Source organism: Capra hircus, chromosome 20 (genome assembly GCF_001704415.2).
Source record: "Capra hircus breed San Clemente chromosome 20, ASM170441v1, whole genome shotgun sequence".
NCBI classification, from domain to species: domain Eukaryota; kingdom Metazoa; phylum Chordata; class Mammalia; order Artiodactyla; family Bovidae; genus Capra; species Capra hircus.
Genome location: NC_030827.1, coordinates 14021566 through 14039286, shown reverse-complemented (window position 1 = coordinate 14039286; position 17721 = coordinate 14021566). Strand labels below are relative to the sequence as shown.

General features: G+C 33.0%; 1 protein-coding gene across 2 annotated transcripts in view; it reads right to left on the bottom strand.

The window, feature by feature from the left end:
* The window catches only part of CENPK (centromere protein K), a 37533-nt gene continuing 26172 nt past the window's right edge, over positions 6361-17721 (bottom strand). Inside the window, exons 6-10 of one of the 2 annotated variants that reach the window (XM_005694637.3) lie at positions 17536-17618; positions 17338-17436; positions 16879-17005; positions 10991-11044; positions 6361-7757 (exon numbers count right to left, since the gene is read on the bottom strand). In XM_005694637.3, coding sequence (XP_005694694.1) covers positions 7599-7757; positions 10991-11044; positions 16879-17005; positions 17338-17436; positions 17536-17618 — 522 coding nt within the window. In that variant the 3' untranslated portion in view covers positions 6361-7598. The remainder of the gene's footprint in view (positions 7758-10990; positions 11045-16878; positions 17006-17337; positions 17437-17535; positions 17619-17721) is intronic. The other variant, XM_018065508.1, reaches the window with a different exon arrangement.

The window sequence follows — 17721 nt, the reverse complement described above, 5'->3', positions numbered from 1 at the left end:
TAACTTCACTTAGTATAATAATCTCCAAGTCCATCCATGTTACTACAAATGGCATTATTTCATTCTTTTTAATGGTTGAGTAGTATTCCATTGTATATATGTATTTATATATATATATACACACACACACACGTTTTCTTTATCCATTCATCTGTCAATAGACATTTAGATTGCTTCTGTGTCTTAAATACTGTAATTAGTGCTGCAATAAACAATGGGGTGTATGATCCCTTCTGAATTATAGTTTTCTTCAGATATATGCCCAGGAGTGGGACTGCAGGATGATATGGTAGCTCTATTTTTAGAGTTTTAAGGAACTGCCAGGCTGTTCTCCATAGTGGCTGTACAAATTTACATTCTCACCAACAGTGTAGCAGGGTTCCCTTTTTTCAATACTCTCTAGCATTTATTATTTGTAGACTTTTTCATGATGGTCATTCTGACTGGCGTGAGGTGACATCTAATATATTGTTGATGGAAGTGTAAATTAAGTGCAAACACCACAAAGAGCAAATGTGGCAATATCTAATCCAGAAGATGTGCATTTTTGACCCAGCCATTTCATTTTTAAATACATAACTTTAAGAAATTCTTGCAGATGAACATCTACATTAATAAGTAAGGGAACATTATTTGTAGCAGTGAATAAATGGAAATAACCAAAATGGCTATCCATAGGGGGAAAAAAGTTGTATTCTATTTCTACATTGGAGTATTATATAGCAGTTAAATGATGGACTAAATCCACACACATCAACACGGATAAATTATATAACATTTTGGAAGGAATGATGCTAAAGCTGAAACTCCAGTACTTTGGCCACCTCATGCAAAGAGTTGACTCATTGGAAAAGACTCTGATGCTGGGAGGGACTGGGGACAGGAGGAGAAGGGGACGACAGAGGATGAGATGGCTGGATGGTATCAGTGACTCGATGGACGTGAGTCTGAGTGAACTCTGGGAGTTGGTGATGGACAGGGAGGCCTGGTGTGCTGCGATTCATGGAGTTGCAAAGAGTCTGACACAACTGAGCAACTGAACTGAAGTTGAAATACTGCAATAGGATACATTATAATTCAAACTGGGACAGGATGTAGATATATGACTATATGTATATAAAGCTTTAATTATAAATATTTTTAACACTAAATGTATATCTCAAACTTACCAAAGTACGCAGAGGAAGAACATAGTATCTCAGGGATCATACTTACCTAGGAGAGAAAGAGGGTGGAATTAAGGATCACAAACTGAGCATCAGCTACATCTATAAAATTCTGTTTGAAAAACAAAACAATTTGAATTATCACAAAATGTTAACAGCTACTAATTCAGGGTATTGAGTGTACATGGGTATGTATTCATTTTAATCTCTGTATACTTGAAAAAATTTGCAACTTTATAAAAAAGGAAAAAAGATTACAGTGATTTGTTGTTAGCATTTACCTGGCAATTTCAAAAACATTTTAAATTTGCAATCAGCAATATAATGATACATTATGGGTGAGCAAAGCTCACTAGAATTCATGTATTGTGTTTTACTTTATAATTTCGGCCTTTATATCCAAAACTTTTTACTACAGATAGTGGCATAAAATAATTTCACTTTAACCTTTTTCTTTATTTAACTTATTGAGTATGAGATTTTTTTTAAAACTTGCTAAGAAAAGTGTGTGTATAACCAATTACTTTTAACTGTATTATACAAATATCTATCATTCAGAAAGGAGAAGAAAAAGTCAAAGAAAAAGGCCTTGATGCCAGGAAAGACTGGGGGCAAGAGAAGGGATGACAGAGGATGAGATGGTTGGATAGCATCACTGACTCAATGGACATGAGTTTGACCATACTCTAGGAGATAGTGAAGGACAGGGAAGCCTGGTGTGCTGCAGTTCATGGGGTCGCAGAGTCCAACATGACTTAGCAACTGAACAACAGCAAAGACCCTGATATGCCAATAACAACTGCCTATTCCTCAGCACTGTGCAGACAGCAAAAGAGTATAAAAATAAAAGGCAAAGTTCTTCCCCTCAATCGAGTTACAGATGGACTGCAATAAGTTACGTAATTTAATAGTACTTTGGGCTTCAAACAAGAGAACTCAGTGCAGTCTAAATAATGATTTTTTTGGACATACATGTAGACAAATTTTGTGGTCGATTTCTTAGTTCTCACTTAAACTCCAACAACATTCAATTCAGTTGATTTCTCCCAACTTCAGGAAATCCTAATGTCTGATGTGACTGTATTAGGAGGTGGGGCTTTGAGGAGATGCTTAGGTCATGAGGATAAAACACTCATAAATGGGATGAGTGTTCTTATAGAAGAAACCATATAGAGACCCCCACCCAGCCTTTCTATTTTTGCAAATGAATAATTTCTGTTTTTGCCTTTGTAAACTATCTTTTCTCTTTAGTATCTTTGAAAATTCTTTCTTTGATATTTTACAGCTTTATTAAACTGTTTCACAGTGTTGCTTATCATGCACAGTATTCAGTGTACATTTTTCTGAGGCTTTCAGTTCTTCTGCAGAAAAGTTTCCAGCTATTATCTATTCAAATATTGCTTAACAATCATTTCTGCTATTCTTTCCAACAGGAAATTCTATGTCGAAGTGCCTCAATTTGTTCTTTTTTATCTGCTCTTCATATTTTTTTTTAATTTTTCTGGATGAATTCTTCAAATTATCTTTCAATTAAATGAATCAATCTGTAACTCTATCCAGTCAAGAGTTTATCCTACTTGTAGAATTTGTATTTAAGTCATTATATTTAATCATAATCGGACATACAATTAATTCCTATTTATAACCAAATGTTGTTTCATTTGTTCCTATTTTTGTATTACAATGTTGGGCCCTTTTTAAATGGAAAAAATTAATTTCTCCCAGCAACCTCAAAATACACATTTTAAAGTCTTTGTCAGACTGTTTCATAAAATCAATTTCAGCAAGTTAAAGTTCCATTTGATGGTTTGGTTACATTGGTAGAATGACTTTTGTTTCAAAAAACAATAACAAAAAAATCTGCCTCAGAAGGAAAATGTATTTTCTTGTAAATCATGCTCCCTAGTACCACAGCTCTATGGTCAATTACCTGGTTCAATAACATCAGGATTTGTTACTTTTTGAGATACTGCCATACTAAATATGCCAGATTCTCCCATGGCAGCTCTCCAAACGCTTACAAAATGGCTAAAGAGTCGTAGATGTTTCATGCAGATGTAATAACACCCACCAGGACATCACAAACCATTTCTTCATGTTTATTTTTTTTAATTAGTAAGAAAAATCTTTCTCCATTTCCTCAGTTCCCATATACTTCATTTTCCTTTGCCCATAGTTTCCACTATCATTAACATCTTATATTTGGTGTTATACTTGTTAAAACGGAAGAATTAATATTGATACATTATTAACTAAAGTCCCTAGTTTACATCAGGTTTCATTTTTTGTATAGTGCTGGGTTTTAATAAATGCATAATGTTAAATATCCACCAATAGAGTTAACATAAAGAATAGTTTCACTGCCCTTAAAATCCTCTGTAATCCACCTATTCATTCCACCCCTCCTGCCCTGCTGCTGCTGCTAAGTCACTTCAGTCAGGTCCGACTCCGTGTGACCCCATAGACGGCAGCCCACCAGGCTCCCCCATCCTTGGGATTCTCCAGGCAAGAACACTGGAGTGGGTTGCCATTTCCTTCTCCAATGCAGGAAAGTGAAAAGTGAAAGTGAAGTCGCTCAGTCGTGTCTGACTCTTTACAACCCCATGGACCGCAGCCTACCAGGCTCCTCTGTCCATGGGATTTTCCAGGCAAGAGTACTGGAGTGGGGTGCCATCGCCTTCTCCATCCACTACCAATCCCCTAAAACCACAATCAATCATCTTTCAACTGTCTTCATATTTTTGCCTCTTCCAGAATATCATACAGCTGGAATCATACACTATGTAGGCTTTTCAGATTGCCTTCTTTCACTTAAGAATATGCATTTAAGTTCCCTTCATCCTTTCTTGTGGCTTGATCATTTCTTTTTATATCTGAATAATCCATTGTAATCCACTGTCCCATGATTTGTCCATTCAATTATTGAAGAACATCTGGATTGCCTTCAATTTTTGACAATCATGAAAAAGGCTGCTAAACTCATTGGTGTGCAAGGTTTTGTGTGAATGTAAGTTTTCAACTCATTTGGGTAAATACCAAGAAGCATAATTGGTGGATTGTATATTAAGAGTATGCTTAGTACAGTTTTTTCCAAATGACTGTATTTTGCATTCCCACCAGCAATACATGAGTTCCTGTTGCTCCACACTGTCAGCATTTGGTCATTCTAATGGGTATTTAGTGCTATCTCATTGCTTTTCAATTTGCATTTTCTTGATGACATACAATGTGGAAATCTTTTCATCTGCTTACTTGCTGTTTATCTTGTTTGGACAGGAGTCAGTTGAGACATTTTGCCCTCTTTTTAATTGGGATGTTTGCCCTTATTGTTGAGTTTACTGTATTTTGGTGAGTTCTATCTTTTATCTTTTTGATATATGTGTTCTGCAGACATTTTTTCCTGTTTTTTTCCACAGTGTTTTTAACAGAAAAAGTTTCAATTTTAATAAAATCCAGTTTATCAATTTTTTAAGAAGTCTTCACCAAACCCAAAGTCACACTAGATTTTCTATTATTTTCTAGAAGTTTTGTAGTTGTGCATTTTATATTTAGGTCTATGATTCATTTTGAGTTAATTTAAAGGTGTAACATCACTACGGCAGTGCCGTTTTCTTTCTTTGTATGTGCATGTACAGTTCTATCACCATTTGTTGAAAAAGACAGAGCTTTCTCCATTGGATTGCCTTTCCTCTTTGTCAAAGATTAGCCGATCATATTTGTATGGGTCTACTTCTGAGCTCTCTATTCTGTTCCAGTGATCCGTTATCTGATTTTGCACCAACTTTACAATATTGGTTACTACAGATTTACAATGAGTCTTAAGGTTGCTGTCAGTTCTTCCACATTGTTCTTCTTCATTATGGCAGATATTCTGCGTCTTTTGTCTTTCCATATAAATTTATTCAACTTCCAGTACAATGCTGAATAGCACTGGTGAGAGAACATATTCTTGCCTTGTTCCTGATCTTAGAGAAAAAGCATATGGTTTCTCATCATTAAGCATGTTAGCTGTGTTTTCTATAATTTTTTTTTAAAGAATAAGTAATAATGTACAAGATTGTGGATGTTCTTTATCAAGCTAAGGAAGTTTCTATTTCTAGCTTGCTGAGAGCTTTCATCATGAATAGGTATTCAATTTTGTCATATAGCTTTTTAATAACCTATTGGTGTCATCATGATTTTTCTACTTTCTATTTTGAGAATATATGCGTTACATTAATTGATATTTGAATGTTGAACCAGTCTTGAATATTTGGAATAAATACCACTTGGCTGGATGCATAATCCTTTTAATATACTGTTGAATTTGATTATTTTGTTGAGGATATTTGTGCCTGTGTTCATAAAAGATATCTGTTTAAAAGTCTTTGGTTTTAGTGTTAGGATAATGTAATGTCTGGTTTTGGTATTAGGGTAATGTAATAAGCTTCTATTTTTTGGAACAGACTGTACTGAATTTTCATCATTTTCATCTCAAATATTTGATAGAATTCACCAATGAAGCCATCTGGGTCTGATGTTTTCTGTTTTGAAAGTTTAATAACTATTTTCAGTTTCTTTAATACATAGGCTTATACAAAGTGGCAATTTTTCCTTGTGTAGGCTGTGTCTTTCATAAAATTGGTCCAGTTCATCTAATTTATAACATTTAGGAGAACAGTTATTCATAATACTCATTACCCTCTTAATGTTCCTGGGATCAATAGTGATGGCCCCTACATACAGGTTCTCAAAAACTGAAACATTTTCTCCAACATACTCAAAACCACACACACACAAAACAACAACAACAACAACAACAACAAAAACCCTTAGAGGCCTGTAAGCTTAGATGGGGTACAAATCAAGACTAATTCTACTGTAATTTACTTTGTTTATGATTGAGATGAAAAGTGGGCAAAAAACTGTGCTATATAAGAAGGCTGGGTTAGCAAATTAAAAAGTAGGATGCAATCATCATAGTTTTCTTTAAAACTTTACACAAGCCCATGCACCCTAGAGCCCATGCTCAGCAAGAAGAGAAGCCACCACAATGAGAAGCCTGTGCACCGCAACTAGAGAGTAGCTCTCGCTTGCTGCAACTAGAGAAAAGCCCGCACAGCAATGAAGACTCAGTACGCCAAAAGTAATAAATAAATTAAATTACATAAATGTGAAATCAAGACATCAAAAAATCATCAAATTGTTTACTGCTTTTATCTATTTATTTCTGTAATTTGCAACACAGAGAAGTTCACAGACAACAGTATTATCTGCTTTGTAGAAATACTGTCAAACTTATACTGCCAGCACCATTTTGCCTTTTTCTAGTAACTTCAAGGAATAGTAAGTTGCTCATTCCTTTGAATCTCAATTAGAGTATTCTAGGAAGGTATTTTTGTATGTCATCTTCCCGAGAAAGAACTTACAAGTTTTCTAAAATATAACAGTATTTGTATTTGTTACAAAAGGGACATGGTATACTTGTAAGTTTTTGCCTGTTTTAAGAGAGACTTAGTATTCAAGGTAAATAAAAAACTTGAATAATACAATGCAGTAGAAATCAATTTCAAAAATAAAAATATACACCAAGTCCACTCTGAAAACTAATGACACAAAAAGTGTTTGGAATTCTCTAGTTTACCTTATATGTAGTATAATTATATTGTCACTTATCTACCTATGATAAAGGCTATTTATTAAAATATCATGCCACACCCCCAAAAAAGCTAGAGAATTTTAAATGAGAATTTTATTTACAGAAAAGTCACAGAGGATTAACAAAATTTCACAAACACAATATCATTAGCAATAATTAACAGAATGAAGAAAGGTTTAATATATATATTACTTATAATACACATTAAGATAGCTTTCATGCTACCTTTATTCATTATTTTTTAATATTCCAATCTTTAACAAACCTAGAAATATTGTAGTATACATGGAACAGATGTACTATATACTTAAAAATTATGCTACATTATACATTAAGATACTAAGTCAGTTTTTTAACCTCCAGCAAATTATGGCCTTTCACCATAATTTATAAATTTACAGGATATAAGCACCAAATAGAACTCAAAATGCATAAAATAAACTGGCATATATTTTAAAAGAAAAACATTACATTAGGAATATAATTAACAAAGAATTTTCCAAAGAATAGTGCAGAAGTAAGGTATATTTAAAGTATTATAAAGTCTAGAATGTCTTTTACTTACATTCTTGTCAACTCAGTTGAAAACACAAAAGCATTGACTGACTATGAAGCTATCATTTTTAAATGAATAGTAGATGGCAGCATGAGTCATTTTAAGCAAGAAAGGAAAATGGACTATATTATGCGTTTTGATTAGCAAATAACATTTTTTATCCAAGCAGTTCTCAGTGTTTCCATTATCCTTGAATGACAAGATTCTTTATGTACTGTGTGAAAAAAACACCATCTTTTTACTGATGGAAGGCTTCTAATCTTATTCGGGTTGGATCTTCTGGATGTCTCAAGGCAATTCCATTACGCAGGAGCAGCTCAATATAAGGTGGCCAAAAAGAATCACTAATTTTAACATATGGGTCATGTGGAACACCAAATAATCTATTTAAAAGAATCTAGGAAAAAACACCATTCAAGATATATCTTACTTGGGAAAAAAAATTGATACAGATATATTAAAGCAGTTTTTTTTTTTTTTAGCCAAAGAACGTTGATCTCTTTTCTTTGAATAATTGTTTAATCATAATTTCTATGTATTAAATAGCTGATTCTCTTTTTAAAAAAACTACAAATATTACTAAACGGAAATAGCTTTAAAATGAATCTTTGTACCTGAATTTTTAAAACATTTCCTAAAAACTTGTTAAAAGCATTTACAATTCTCCCCTCAAGATTAATAATTTGTTTATGTTAGAAATTTGGTTATAACCATTTCTTCAGATTAAAAAAAAAGTTCAAAAAATTGCATACATGTCTTAATATTTCAGGGAAAGAGAAAACACCAACCTTCCCCCTCTACTCAAAGCCACTTATTCATCTGATAAACCTTCAAAACAAAAATTCTATCATCATTATTTCTTCAAATTATCTTAAACACTTTGATCTCTTCACTAAGGATACTGAGAAGTTTTCAATACCTGTAGTAAATTATATAAGACTAATATTTCTTGAACTACATTCCATGAAATTGGTCTCCCTAGCAATGCTCTTAGCATGGAGTAACAGGATCCTGTGGTTAAATAAGCTCAAGAAAGATACTAATATGCACTGAGAATGACCCATCTTTCCCAGATTCAGGGCATTAGAAAAGTTGTGTAAGAAACACACATTAATATCTGAACATTAATGTTCTATGAGATATAGTGAAAAATGTTAAATATGTATCAATTATTACTCTACCTCCTCAGTTCCCACAAAGTGCCTTCAAAAATTACAAAACCAGGATTCATAACGGTTAAAAGATTCAAGGGGTACATAATTAGTAGAAGATAATGAATTAGAATCCATATCTTCGAACTGCCATGCCAAAGTTTTCACGTAAAGACATTATTTTAAGAAACACAGAAAAGGAAAAATAAAATTTATACCATTAAATAAAGAATCTGCCTGCAATGCAGGAGACGTGTGTTTGATCCCTGGGTCGGGAAGATCCCCTGGAGAAGAAAATGGCAACCCACTCCAGTATTCTTGCTGGAAAATCCCATGTACAAAGGAGCCTGGCGGGCTATAGTCCATGGGGTCGTAAAAGAGTCGGACATGACTTAACAGCTAACAATAGTAAATGTGTCATAGAAATATAATTAAACTATTAAGTTCTCATCTCAATCACATTTCATGATAATATCAACACCTCTATTCTTGTTTTTTAACATTATAATTCTTAAAGAAAAATTTCACCTGTCATAAATTTTAGCTTGGTTTTTTTTTTTTTTTTTTGGCGGTGACAGTGTAGAATATCAGTTCCTCAACCAGGGACTGAACACGAACTGTGGCAGTGAAAACCCAGAATGCTAATCACCAGACCACCAGGGAATTCTCTAACTTTAGTTATTTCTAGAACCACATCCTGGAGAAGAAAGCTGTTGGTCTCATTTCTTTTAGGTATGATCATAAGAGAATAAGATATTATTTCCATTTTAGAGCAATTGCTCACATTTTAATATAATTTAAAATCTTACTTTTCACTGCTACATAAAATAATATCAATCAAAATCCTAGTAAATGCCAGAAATAATTAAATGTTAAAAATTCTACTTTAAAGTCAATATGTTTATATTATTTTACTTTTCACTGAACAGCAGTATAAATTTAGTTTACAATTATCATTGATAATACAAGGCTTGGCATGTAATGGTTCCTAGATCTAAGCTTTATATGGTATCTCATAGTACACTATTCAAAAATTACAGATGTATTTCTGCATTAACTGTCAATATTTGCCATATATACGACAATGTTTATTTTAAAAAATGTCAAGTCATCCATGAGAAATGGTAGTTTTAGTTTCAGTATAAATTGTAAGTAAACTGGAATATGCTGAAAGATTCAAATTACAATCTAAAAAATATTTGTATTTTGCTGTTCAAAGTAATAATAATCTATATTAAGAAATCCTGAGGTATCAAAGATACATGCTTTCTCTGCCTGACATTTACTTTTTTTTCACAAATATCTTTGACCCAAAGTTTTTGAACTTTGGCCAAATTATCAACTATATTAAATACTTTAGATCTTGATATGACAACTTATTCCAAATTGGGTGAACAAGAAGGTAGAGGTACCAAAACCACTTAGCTAAAGACGTTAGTATCAAAAACACTTACCTAGATAAATGAAGACTTTAACTAGATAAAGACTTTTCATAAAATTACTATGAAGCAACTTTTCTGAAATCACTTTGTTCTAAAATTATCACTCATTTTAAAAACCCACATTGATTGTTAAACAGCTCTTCATAGACCATCTACCTTTCTGTTCATCCAACTTGCAATAGGTCATCATATCAAGATCTAAAGTATTTAATACTTTAGTTGATAACTTGGCCAAAGTTCAAAATATCTTTGAACCCTTTTTTTTAAGGGTCAAAGATATTTGTAAAAAAAAAAAGCAAATGTCAGGCAGAGAAAACACGTATAGATTACATAACAGCAAAGGGTTTCACTGTGTAGATACTAAATAACATCATAAAAAATTTTCTTTTTTTTAATATAGATTTATTTTAATTGGAGGTTAATTACTTTGCAATATTGTATCGGTTTTGCCAGCCATTAAAAAGAATACATTTGAATCAGTTCTAATGAGGTGGATGAAACTGGAGCCTATTATACAGAGTGAAGCAAGCCAGAAAGAAAAATTTTCTTAAAGTAATAATCTAGAATACAATTAAGGGTAAGATTTTAGTTTCACCTTCTCTTAAAAAATATTCTTTCTTACTACACAAAAAATAGAAACTAATTTTATACTAAAGATAAATTAATATATGTAATAAAATCTGGTGTATACCTTAAAAACTAAAGCAGCATTTTTTTCTTTTTCATACCAGAGCATGTGCCTGTACTTAGTCACTCAGTTGCATCCAAATCTTTGCAATTCCCATACACTGTGGCTGGTCAGGCTCCTCGGTCCATTGGAATTTTTCAGGCAAGAATACTGGAGAGGGTTGCCATTTACTCCTCCAGGGGATCTTCCCTGTTCAGGGATCAAACACTCATCTCTTTCATCGGCAGGTGGATTCTTTACAACGGAGCCACCTGGGAAGCCCCAAGTTTCTGTATAATTGTCCATAAATCACTAATCAGGACATCTTCAAGACAAATCTTCAAACAAAACAACTACACAAAACACTTACCTCTAACATATCATGCAGTGTTATCAGCTGCGCAGTTGATTCTTGAATGTTTTTCTTTGAGGAAAGTGTGAATAATAAGAAATTAAAATTTCAGTTCTGACAATGGCAGGCTATTAGACTATTTATTTAAATTTTTAAAAAATCTTTTAAATTAATATCTCTCAATTGCAATGATACAAGATATACTAAAACCAAACATTTAAAATGAGATGACTTTAAAAGAATTCTGAAAGAAAACAACCTGTTGTACTAAACATTAAGGTTCATAAAAATACAACTGAAACAATCTCTAAGACAGGGAAGTCTTTTGTAATTACTAAAACATACAATTCAGACTATTTACCTACCTATCTATAAATAAATAATGAGTAAAGTATATTACACATATTATATATACCCATATAAATGTAAATCTAATTTTTGAACTTCCCCAATCGAAATATCCAAGCAAATGACATTTCAGACTCTACTGATAGTTTCAGGACAGAAAACTTGCTTCCTGGGGAGATTTGCTCATCTTTTCACAGTTCATGATGGTTCCTAATATTAACTCAACTCACTAGTTCTTTTTTTCCTGGAATGACAGAGAATAGATCTCATTCCAGTTCCATTCTAGAGTTTCACTGTATCTAGCTAAGATATGTCTCCTTTATTCTTTTTTAATGTTTTAACCCAAGAAAGATATTCTAAGTTCCACCACTAAATATTGTTCTATTTTATTTGGACTATCCTATTTTATCATGGCAATTAAAAAATTCAGTTTTAATTTTGTCATCCAATAAATTTACTCTCTAATCCTCTTCAGTTTCATATCATTTATAAACTTTGATGACTATGTTCTCTACCTCTTTATCCAAATTACTGCTAAAAATGTTCAATAGGATAAGGTTCTACGGGAAATCTTCCAAGATAATACTAAGTGAAATCAGGAGCTTCTGAGTTCAGACATTCAATTAACTATATTTCCTACCATAGTGAAATCCAGTACTTTCCTGACAACAGGCAAAGATTACCACAGAGTCCTTATAAGGTCTTATAGAAATATAAATATATAAAAGAAACAGTAAAATAATCCTGACAAAAACAAATGTGATTACTGAGTAAAGATGGTAAAGCTGGAGATCATCATCTCCTGTCCCCCTAATACCTTACTAAATGGAAGAGAGGTAAAAAGTAGCATATGCTTTCACTAGTGATGAAAGCATACACAATTACCAAACTGATAAAGAAATAAGAAGCAGCTAGGCACAGATAAAAATATAAAAGTTTGAGACAATCAAAGAAAATGCAGAGAAAAATTATAATAAAAGGAAACAAAAAATGTTTAAACATCAAGATATAGTGAAAGTGAAATCGCCCAGTCGTGTCCGACTCTTTGTGATCCCATGGACTGTAGCCTACCAGTCTCCTCAGTCTATGGAATTTTCCAGGCAAGAATACTGGAGTGGGTTGCCATTACCTTCTCCAGGGGATCTTCCAGACCCAGGGATTGAACCCTGGTCTCCTGCACTGCAGGCAGACGCTTTACCGTCTGAGCCCCAGGGAAGATATATCAGAAGCATATAATAAAAGACACAAATGGCAATATAATTATATAATAAAGGCAATATAACAACATATAATAAAGTACAGAAATGGCAAGGACCTAAAGGAAACAGAAGAGATTAAGTACCAAGAATACACAGAACTTTACCAAAAAGGTCTTAATGACCTAGCTAACCACAACGGTGTGGTCACTCACCTAGAACCAGACATCCTGGAGTGTGAAGTCTAATGAGCCTTAGGAAGCATTACTATGAATAAAGCTAGTGGAAATGATGGGATTCTAGCTGAGCTATTTCAGATCCTAAAAGATGATGCTATGAAAGTGCTGCACTCAATATGCCAGCAAATTTGGAAAATTCAGTGGTGGCCACAGGACTGGAAAAGGTAAGTTTTCATTTCAATCCCAAAGAATGGCAATGCCAAAGAATATTCAAATTATATTACAACTGCTCTCTTTTCAAATACTAGTAAGACAATGCTCAAAATCCTTCAAGCTAGGCTTCAGCAGTATGTGAACCAAGAACTTCCAGATGTATAAGATGGATTTAGAAAAGACAGAGGAAATAAAGAACAAATTGCATAGATCTACTGGATCATGGAAAAAGCAAGGAATTATTAAAAAAATCTATTTCTGCTTCACTAACTACATGAAAGCCTCTGACTGTGTGGATCACAACAAACTGTAGAAAACTCTTAAAAAGATGGAAATGCCAGACCACCTTACCTGGGTCCTAAGAAACCTGCATGCAGGACAGGAAGCAACAGTTAGAACTGGATATGGAACAGCAGACTGGTTCAGCGTTACTGGGAAAGGAATACGCCAAGGCTGTAAACTGTCACCCTAACTTTTTTAATTTATATGCAGAGTAAGTACATCATGCTAAATGTTGGGCTAGAAGATTCACAAGCTGGAATCAAGATTGCGGGGAGAAGTATCAACAAACTCAGTTATACAGAGGATACCACTTTAATGGCGGAAAGTGAAGACGAACTAAAGAACCTCCTGAAGAATGTGAAAGGGCAGAGTGAAAAGGCTGGCTTAAAACCCAACATTCAAAAACGGAAGATCACAGCATCTGGTCCCATCACTTCATGGCATATAAATGGGGGAAAACTGGAAATATTGACAGATTTCATTTTCTTGGGCTCCAAAATCACTGCAGATGGTGATTGCAGCCATGAAATTAAAAGATGCTTCTGTCTTGGAGGAAAAACTATGACAAACCTAGACAGCATATTAGAAAGCAGAGACATCACTTTGCTGACAAATATCCATATACTCAAAGCTATGATTTTTCTAGTAGCCATGCATGGATGTGAAAGTGGGACCATAAAGAAGTCTGAGCACCACAGAATTTATGCTTTTGAACTATGGTGCTAGAGAAGACCCTTGAGAGTCCCTAGGACAGCAAAGAAATAAAACCAGTCAATCCTAAGGGAAATTAACCCTGAATACGCATTAGAAGGACTGATGCTGAAGCTGAAGCTCCAATACTTTGGCCACCTGATGTGAAGAGCTGACTCTTTGGGAAAGACACTGATATTGGGAAAGATTGAGAGCAAGAGGAGAAGGTGGTGACAGAGGATAAGATGGTTGGATGGCATCACTGACTCAATGGACATGAGTTTGAGCAAACTAAGGGAGATAGTAAAGGACAGAGAAGATGAGGTCACAAAGAGTTGGATATTACCTAGTGACTGAACAACAAAAGCAGTATAAAATATAATATATTTCCATGAAATGAAATGTGACCTAAATCTGCCCCAAGAAACAATATATCATCAAAGCAAAACAGATACTGAATGATCAACATGGTGACATATCCTCATTAAGTTACTGAAGGTCAGACATAAAGAATCTTTCAGGCAAGTAGTCATGCCAGAAAACATCTGCAGGCTGGCCTCAACTTCTCCACAGCATATTTCCATCTAAGAAAAATGGAGAAACCCACTACCAAGTCTTGTGATTTTTTAAAATCTCTGCCAAAGATAAGCCTCTAATTATAAAGCAAACAATGTCAGCAGTTAAAATTTCAAAAATAAAACACCCAGGAATTCTTCTTGAACAAATTACTTGTTCAAGAAATCCATCATAGCAAACAATGGATTCAACTTAAAAACGAAAGGTAAAATATGATAAGAATGGAATCTAACAATGTACAATAAAGACTAAATGCATATGTGAATGATGGTATAGAACAAAATATAAATTCAATAAAACTGGGAAAGTTAAAAATAAATAATACAATTTACTTATTTTAAATAAACTGATGGCACTTTGGACTTTTGGCCGCCAAAACTGTGAGAAAATTAATTTCTTTTGTTTAAGCCACCTAATCTTTGGTAGTTTGTTATAGCAGCTTGAGCCTACTAATACATCCATTTTTCTAGCTTGACAGAGAAAGTAACCTATCATTTTGTAATACGTATCAACAGTTCATATACTTCATTTTAAAAAACTGAGCTTATCCAATATGACTTAACAAATTCATGATAGCTTCTGGTAATGAATGCTTCCTTTTAAGAATATCTCAAATCTATGGTTCTATTAGTGGAGAACCTTAAGAGGTTAAAAAAACCCAAAAAAAAACAGTTAAAAAAAGGGAGACTAGAATCAGGAAATAAATCACTGAGTTAAGATTATGATCATTAAGACATAAGGGATCCTAAATTAACTGAAATGGTTAACAGAAGGCTGTCAACAATTTCAGAAATGACTAACGGGTATAAATAATAACAGAATCAGAAAAATATTCCATAACAAATATAAAGCCTACTGATAGTTACAAAAAGAAAGAGAAGAATAAATAAACACAGATTATAAGAAAACAAAACTTTCTCCTTTCCCTAGACTGCACACAGTCACTCAAGAAATATGAACTGAGGTACTACAATAGGTATGAAAGACAGTACAAATACAAATATGAATTAAATGAAGCAAGCAGCTCACAGAGCATGGTAGGTGAAGAGAGAGGCATAAATTGCTACTACGAAATCATGTAATAAATGCTAATAAGATGACACCTCAACTTCACTTAATGCCTCATACAAAAGATGTTGTTTCAGTTGCTTTGAGAAGGAATTTACTATCCTCATCAGATAGGAACTCTTTTGTAACCAGAGGGAACAGCATGTAGAAGGCACAAAAAAGTGACAGGTTAAATTGTACATCTGCTCCAATAGCATGGATGAATGGACTCATGCAAGAGATGGATAAAGATGGAAAGAAGGCTACAGAGATGGACAAAGTCCAGAATACAAATTCATTACTCTAAGGCGTTTATAGACTTCATCCCAGAGGGTGGCATCAAAATTGGAAAAAAAAAAAAAGGTTTTACAATGAAAGATTAAAATATGCATATTTTAAAATATATGATTAAATAAATTATTAAATATGTAAAGTTTTAGAAAGATCATTCTGGATCCAGTTTCAATGCCTATCCTACGCCCACAAGTTCTTATTATTTATACCCTGTTTTGCTTTTTAAAAATGAATTAAAGTGCTTGTTTCCAACTTTCTGTCAACCAATGAAATATTTATTTGCTTTTGTGAAAAAAGTTTACTTCATCATAACTACTATTAAAATAGTCAATAACTTACCTCATAGGTATAGGTATCTTCTGATTTTAAGTTACATGTTTATTATGGAAAATTTGGAAAATATTGAAAATGAAAACAAAAACAAGTCTCATCTAAAATCTTAGCCCCAGGCATTAAGCACTATTACATTTTTTGGTACCAATTAGACTTTTTGGTATACAATTTAATCATCTATGCTTTATCCTCTAACGAAAATTTGTGAGCATTTCATCAATTCCTTTGATAGCGTTCAATACATTATTTTGAAAAGCTCCATTTTCTCCACTATATGAATACAATGTAAAAAATATATATTTATTTAGTTTATTGAATAACTAGATTCCTTCTAATTTTTCAATAAATACCATAACATGATGATGGAGTACTTCTGTACATATACCTATTTGTTTATATCTTTGAAAAGAAAAAAAAGAAAGAAAGAAAGTGAAGTCACCCAGTCGTGTCTGATTCTTTGTGACCCTGTGGACTGTAGCCTATTAGACTCCTCCATCCATGGGATTTTCCAGGCAAAAGTACTGGAGTTGGTTGCCATTTCCTTCTCCAGGGGATCGTCCCAACCCAGGTATCGAACCCAGGTCTCCCACATTGCAGACAGATGCTTTACCGTGTGAGCCACAAGGGATGCAAATTTATATCTTTGAAGTGCATATTAAACAAGAAAATTCATCAGAAAATTTACATTTGAACCTACTAAAACAATTTCATATCTGAAATTGAAGAGAATGTCTTCTCTACAACTTACCTTTTTCTTTTTAACGTTTCTATCAGGCAGAGGAAAATGGTCTTCGAGAAACTCACCCATGGTAACCAAGAGTTTCTCTTTATATTCTTTTACATCGCTCATTTTTGTTTTCAGCTCATTAAAAATTCTAGAAAGATTTTTTTTAAATTAAGAGAATTAATTTGTTGATAAAATACTTAGGAATAAAGAATTGGTTACTCATAAAATTAATCAAACACTCTGTTCAAACTTCATTGCTCAAATCAAACAACTAGCTTTATGAGATAAATAGTCTATTTAACATAGGAAAACTAAAAGTCAAATTATTAATAAAAGATTATATAACTTTTAATAATTAGTAAAAGTCAGGGTAAGACAATTTCTGATAAAATTCATCTGCTTTTCATCTATGCATTTCATATAACATAAAAAAGTAAATAATTTCTCCTATTTTGAAAACCTAGAACACAAAGTCAATACCTTGATTCAGAAAATGTCACAACCTGCTGTTTCAATTCATTTTGTATTACATTAAGAGATTCCAATATTTGTTGCTGTTCATCCAACCATTTTTGCTCCCTTTAAATGTGAAAAAACAAAACAAACAATAGTCAAATAAAACATTAATGCTAATTCAATACACAGAAAAGACTAATGGTAATTATAATATAAATATACCTTTCTAAATCTTCCTTTAATTTTTCATTATTTGACTGAATAGTAGATAGCACCAATTCAAGATCATGTCTCAATTTTTGGAACTAGAACAAAATAATTAAAATTAATTGTTTAATCTTGTAGATAGTTATATATCTGAACAATAGTGAAATTTACATACTAGGATATACATTCAGAAATTAACGG